This window comes from Cyprinus carpio, chromosome B15 (assembly GCF_018340385.1).
Source record: "Cyprinus carpio isolate SPL01 chromosome B15, ASM1834038v1, whole genome shotgun sequence".
Lineage (NCBI taxonomy): Eukaryota > Metazoa > Chordata > Actinopteri > Cypriniformes > Cyprinidae > Cyprinus > Cyprinus carpio.
The window spans coordinates 3,218,045-3,225,193 of record NC_056611.1 but is presented as its reverse complement, the minus strand read 5'-3'; the positions used below and the strand labels follow the sequence as shown (position 1 = coordinate 3,225,193).

General features: G+C 39.2%; 1 protein-coding gene across 1 annotated transcript in view; it reads right to left on the bottom strand.

Annotated features, from left to right (window-relative positions):
* The window catches only part of LOC109093148 (tyrosine-protein kinase receptor UFO-like), a 54,268-nt gene extending 48,033 nt beyond the window's left edge, over nt 1–6,235 (bottom strand). The window contains exons 1-2 of the mRNA XM_042738927.1: nt 5,676–6,235; nt 293–500 (exon numbers count right to left, since the gene is read on the bottom strand). Coding sequence (XP_042594861.1) covers nt 293–500; nt 5,676–5,817 — 350 coding nt within the window. The 5' untranslated portion in view covers nt 5,818–6,235. The remainder of the gene's footprint in view (nt 1–292; nt 501–5,675) is intronic.
* Between the last annotated feature and the right edge of the window lie 914 nt (nt 6,236–7,149).

Below are 7,149 nucleotides of genomic sequence, written 5' to 3'. Positions count from 1 at the left end.
TTATCCCTGTTCTAAAGTGTTACCAATTTTTATAATTAAAAAAATCAAGTTTACTGACAAAAGAGTCATATCACAAAAGAAAATATACCTGCAAACCAATTTTAGCGCTTGTATTTTGGAGTCTCAGCAAATTGCCAGGGAGATAAAGTGACATAAGCAAACCTATCACACTACTTTCCATACAAATTCATGAGATATCATAATTCAATACTTTATTAGGCATTAAGGCAATAACGTAACATGCTAGCTTTCTGCAGCACTGATCATGGACAGTGTAAACATGTATTCCTACTTGAGTTCACTAATAACCAGCCAGCCGTTCTCATCTTCGGGTAACTGCATCTGGTTGGTGTCGGCAAACTCCAGCTGCTGTCCCTCCTTCAGCCAGAGCACATCCAGCGGCCCCTGGCCCTCGCCGTCCGCTCGCAGGACGCACTGGACAGCCACTGGCTTCCCAAGAGAGGATGTCACGTTCTTAGGGCTCTCCACGAAATGTAACCCTACACAGTGCAGGGAAATCATGGAGAAACCATTAGGTTAACAGTAAAGTCTGGTTTAGCACTTTAACTTCCATCACCTCTGTTTGCTTTGAAGAGCAGTTGAATTAAACAAATGTGTTGTACTTTGGTGCTGAATAATTGCCACATCACGGCGTTACATGGTGCTCCAAACTACTACCATGTTACATGACCACAAAATGGTGTTTTTTTGGGCTTTGTGTTAATGGTATGTTATTGGCTGTAGTTTGAAGAGCTGGTCATCATATTGGAGGGCTTGTTCATCTTTTCTGAAGATTAACAAATCACGCCTTTATAAAACTAGATCAGTTCTACATCAGTGGTTCCCAACCCTGGTCCTTATCTGACACATCCATTACTAGTCTCACAGATGAGCTGAACCAGGTGTGATGGGAATGAGGACCACCCTGGTTCTTAGTGGTCACTATGAGTCCATCAATGCTATTTTCATCTTAAGATATGGCTCAAGCCCTTCCATTTAAGTCTAAGTGAGTTTTTGCTCCCTTGTCTCGCAGTACGAGTAAACATCACATGACTTATCAGTCAAACCTCCTTGTCAATGCCATTGGGGTGGTGTAGCTAACTGATTTTGTAGGGGAGGTATTCAAACACAAACAGCCCTGTCTCGCATGGACTTTTTATGAGCGCAGGACGGGACATCAGCTCTCTGTTCAACACTTTCTATTGGCTCCATGCATGCCCATCTGCCTGGAGAACTGAAATGTTTTAAATTCCCGTGTGGGCATGGAGCCGATAACAAGCTCTGCAGCTGAAGCCGGAGAGATAGCAGAGGCGTGTAATCCAGCATTAGGCCAGTTCCGTGTAGGTTCGCTACGGATGATGCAACTCATTCCGAATTCCTTCCTGCTTAATAACTCCAGTTTAAGATCTTCTCAAGGCTGTCAGACGCTGCCCTGACCCTTAACCTTTGACTCCATGAAGATTATTTAGTCCAGAGTGACATGGCATCTCATCTACGTGGGCCTGCTTTCTCAAGAAGAAATCAGATTGTCTTTTGGAAAAGGCTCATTAAAAAAAAAAAAAAAAAAAAAAAAACGTATTAATTTCACATTCAGGTGCACACTTCACAAATACACTTAGAGGTTTAAGTTACAAGATTATTTTTTAAAGAGTTTAACATTCCTTTCAGTCCATTCGAAGTGTGTTCAGATATGAATGGGACAAACAACATGTGGACACTGTCAGTCTTTCAGGGAAGGTTTAGGAGAACACACACGTACACATATGCAGAGACGCTTGTCCCAAGTTGATATTTAAATGAGGCCCACTAAATCCTCCTGTCATGGTTCGTTTTTTCTTTATATTGCTACAGCAGCTTTTAGCTTCACTAGCTCTTTTAAACATCTCTTTATGAAGGCCTGAAAGTGGGCGGTCAGCTCTGACCTGAACTGTCTTTCTCTGCAGCCTCCCTTTGAATCTGGGGCTGTAAAGTCATCATAAAATGCTGCTTCAAATCCATTTTACTCTCCTAATTTGAAACTTTGTATTCAACAAGAAGAAACTTCTGCATTCCTGTCTACTCAACAAAAAGAAACAATCCAGAAACAACTGCTTTTATTGAAAAAGGTGGCCCATATACGACTTTTTATTTGCAATAAATAACAAAGAAATAAAGGTCAATTTTGATTTGAATGTATTTTACATAAGGTGTTGTTTTATATATATATATATAAATACACTGAAACATGTAATACTGGTGTATTGACTGATTCTAAAACTATTTATTATTAATATTAATTATTATTATGTATGTTATTTTTATATTTCCAAATGTGTACAAATCCTTATTTATTAATACTACACTGCACTCTTTAGATGTCTCTCTAATCAAACACACCTGATTCAGTCATCAGCTCATTAGTAAAGTCTCAGAGACCTCGCATGTGTGTGTCAGATAAGAGAGACGTGGAACCCGTGCAGTGCTGGGGTTCTCCAGGACCAGGATTGAGAAGCACTGCACTAGAGAGTACTGCGACTGCAACACATCGCCATTTGGATTACTTTTAGTACCACTTCTGAGATTTTCACAATAAATGAAAATTGTAAAAATTGATGAATAATGTTGTAAATGAACAAAATTAATAAAATTGTAAAAATTGTAATTGTAATTGTAAAAACTTTATTGTCCCCATTAGGGGCAATTTGATCTGCAGTATGATAGAGTTCACCACACACAAGACAGACAAATGCACAGCATTAATAGCACATTCAAAAAGGATGAAAAAACTAGCTCTTCCTATTTGAATAAAGCAAATTGATAGCATATGGAACGAATGAAAATTTAAATCTGTTCTAGCTAGAGGGGCCCTATACAAGGATCCTGAGGGGAGGGTCTGAAATGAATCATAAAGAGGGTGAGATGTGTCAGATATAATGTGATGCGCTTTCTTTATCACCTGAATGTCAAACAAATCTGACAACCCAGGCAATGTCACGCCCAGTACTTTACTGCAGTTACTTACAACCTTTGATAGAGAATTCTTTTGTTTGACCTTTAAAGAGGCAAACCAACAAATCAATGAAAAAGTTAAAATCGATTCAACATATGCCTTATAAAAAGCAATCATCAATGTCTTATCAATTTTAAATTTAGCTAATCTCCGCAGACAATAAAGTCTATTGATATTTTCTGCTAAATTTATTTTATATAATAGTACCTAGGTACTTATAACTTTCGACCAATTCAACAATAGTACATGGAACTGCTGCCTGATTTCGCCGCAGGTCGATGCACATGTCCTTGGTTTTTCTCAGTATTCAGAAGTAGACCAGCCTCTTGACGCCAGTTTGCAAAATACTCTACAATAGGCCCATGCTCCCTCTCCTCAACAGCCAACAAACTCACAATATCTGTGTCATCAGCAGACTTAAGAATGTACCGATTCTCAAGCTGACTATGACACTCATTTGTGTATAGGATGTGAAGGAGAGGAGAAAGTACACACCCCTGTGGGGAGCCAACAGATGTAGTTATAGGGCCTGACAGAACGCTATTAACCCTTACCCTCTGAGACCTATTTGTAAGGAAATCTAGTAACCAAGCTGCCATTCTTGCATCCACACCAAAACTCGACCTAAGCTTGTGAACCAACTAGCCTGGTTGGATCGTGTTGAACGCAGAAGATAAATCTACAAATAATAGCCTTGCATGGTTACTAGATGTTTATACAGCAGGTCCAGTAAGGTCAGTGTAGCATCCTGCACACCTCTCCCCGCCCTGTAAGCAAATTACATCAGGTCGAGAAAAGGTTTAGTTTTTTTCCAATTTTGTGATTGCATTTGTCATGTTTTTCTTTATATTGTACATATTTTTTTTTTTTTTTTTTTTTTTAAATGGTTTTTGGTTAGGTTTAGAGGTAGGAGTGGGATAAGCAAAAAATGTGAAGATATCTTTTTAATTCGACATTGTTTGTTACTAAAATTGTCATTGCAGGTCTACATATTTCTGTCCATTATACAGGCCTATATATTTTTATATTCTCTATAAAGTGTTTATTTTTATGTTTGAGTAGGGTTAAGGGATCTAAAATGTATCTATAAAATTGTGAAAGTGCAACTATCAAATATCTATAATGTTAAAGTTTGTGAATATTATTTTGTTTCTTTAGCTGTAAATATGTAATGATGTTTACACTTTAGTTGCTTTCAATATTGTACATTTTTGCATCTATCCAAAGAACAAAAATGTATGTTTTGTACATAAATATGTTATGTAGAATTACCTACAAATAAAGAATGAGAGCAGGCTGTCCTCCTTAACATTATCTTGTAAGGTGTTGTAAAATGTTATAGTGTCAATGATCATCAGTAAAAATCGACAACCACTGACCAGCAGGAGAAGCAGCCCCGCAAACATCCCTCTCCATTATCATTACCATTATCACCAGACTAACACAAATCACTCTTCCTTTCCTCCTTTGTTTTCACTTCTCCACCCATCTCAGTCCCCCGTGCCTCTTTTTATTCCATTCTATTTAAATTCACCCCCTCATCCATCCCTTTGGCCCTAACTCAATCCATCATTTCCCCTGTCTGATCTGATTCAGCATGGCCCCCGAGCCACATTCCTTCTGAATCCCTCATCCACGCGGCGTGTTTAGGCTGCCCGTCTTCAGAGTCAGAGAGCTTCGATGTGAGAGTCTGATAAGTGTCCAGTGTGCCAGACATCACATCACGCCTCGAGTCTTCGCTCAATTTCACATCACACATAAGGGCCGCTCACAGACACATGTAGACTGTAAGTTTGTCTGGTAATCACTTAAAGCCATTATCTTCTGCAAGACAATGTAGACGGAAAATATGAACGATGCTTGCTTGTGCAAAAGCCTCTGTTACGATGCAATGCGGTTACTAAAGTGTTCTGGTTGGTTGCTAGGGTCTTGCAGTGTTATTCTTAGGGCATTGCTAGGGTGTTCTAAGATAAAATAAGATATTCTTATCTCCAGATATCCCCAAGGCCCCTCCTTCAATGTAGGATTTTTTTTTTCTCTGTCAGGTGAAAACAGTAAGTCCCATTGTTTTGAAAAGTAATAACACACACAGCTCTCCTCAACTAGCTAAAGAGCAAAGATAGAGACACGGGGCATCAGAGTGAACTATACTGTCAAGTGTCTTTTACTGTTTGTTACCGTCTGCCCCAAAATAAGATGCACTGACGATAAATAAGATTCAAAAGATGCTTGTACAGTAGACCACAGGTTTTTTAAAACTTCAGCTTTTCTCAGAAATACATACATTTATCTGAATTGCAATTATTTACATTTATTTTGGTGCCAGGGTTATTTTAGTGAATATAAAAGTTCCTCTCAAGTAAACAGCAGGATATCCACAGCCGTTGTCTATCATATTTAACTAAGGACTGATCTTCATTTTAACACTATTTATTGTTTTATCATTTCAAACATTACATTTTAGTATTTTTTGAAACTTTATTTTGTGAAATACGTTGTTTGCGAAGTGATACTTATCTACTACAATGGCATTTAAACTTTTTTTTCTTTTTCCTAGAGTGTGTAAAAACTTTTTCAGACAACTGTATGCCCTGAAACAATACAACGATTATATGTTACTATATTCAGCCCTGGTGAATGCTCTGAATTACACAGGTTTTGGTAAGCCTGATGTGGTATCTCTTACCTGACAGCAGCTCCGCGCAGCCGAGGCGCATCAGTGTCGTGAGAAACAGAGCGAGAAAGCTCGACCCGCTCATTGTTGCGCTCGGTTTCGTGCTCCGGTTCGGTGTCGGACTCGTGTGTGAATCAGAGACGGATCTCATCATCAACGCATCGCTCGGTGCTTAAGAGAGCTCAGACTGCGCCTCGACTTTCCACAGATGAGCGATTCTTCTTGGGCAAAAACAGACTCCTTGGCAAAAAGTTTAAGTTCCTTTTCCCCCTTCTTTAAGCTCAAATTTTTTTAGTATAATCCCGAACGTGAAAAAGGCTGCTGGAGCACCTAAAGCCAAAAAAAAAAAGCGCTTCAGAGTTTCCCAACCACAGTTGTGTTATTTTTGGAATCACGACGCGTTTTTTTTATGTCAGAGTTTCCTTTTGCCTTCAAAACTCCCATCAGGACGCCTTTATTCCCCCTTCAGACAAACTCACATTCCTCCACTCAACTTTTGTCCATTCTGTCTTTCTCCTCCCCTCCTCCTTCTCTCCCTCCTGTGCGCCTCCCTCTCGGAGCTCCGACACACTACCCCCTTCACCTAGTAGACGAGCAGACTTGACTAACTCTACAGACCAGCTATATGAGACACAGACGCTCACCAGAGGCGTCATCATTCAAAGTTAGTGGGAACGTGCCCCTCAGATTTCTGTGCCAAGTGGATTTTGAATGCCGCTTTCAAAAGACAAAAAATAGCCGGATAAACTTTTTTTTTGATATTTCACACGATCACACCGGTGTGATTAGATCGTTCAGTACTGCACAGCATCAGCTGATAAATTCAAATCTGCTTCCGTCTTTGGCTGGCGCTGAGCCAGAGACAGACGTGTTTGTACAGCGCTGCATTTTAACCAATCACACGACTCTGTTGAGCTTATTAATGCAAGGGCCAATCAGAGACGTTCAGATGAGTCATCGCTGAAACGCGGTGTTTTGTTCACTTGGTCGCTGACTGAATTATCTGGCGAATTCTCTCATCAGAAACAAAAAAGTGCAGTTATTAATTTATTTATTAATTTAACAGTTTAAACAGCCTCAGTGATTTTAATGGGAGTTTTTGAGAGAGCCTGTACTCTGGTTAGACTGAATGAAAATGTTATTTGATAATGTATGTTCTTTGCTCTCTGTTAAATGAAAGTGTTATAATTAGTTAACTTACTATATTGTTATTAAAATCACATTAAATACAAAATGTCCCCCCTCAAAAATCATGAGTGCATGACGCTGCTGCTCACAACATTTGTTTTCTTTAAATTTCGCTCAAATTTTCTAAGGATGAGTCGTTCTAAGCAAGGACTTAAAAGTTGTCTTAAAACTTAAAAATGGCTTTAAAAAGTTTGCAGAGAGAACTTGTCGGTCAAAGAAAAGCCCTGTTTTGTCTTCCAGTATGCAGAGATGCACCTGACCGAATGTGAAATGTGCAGAGCTGGTGTCTAGGCAAATT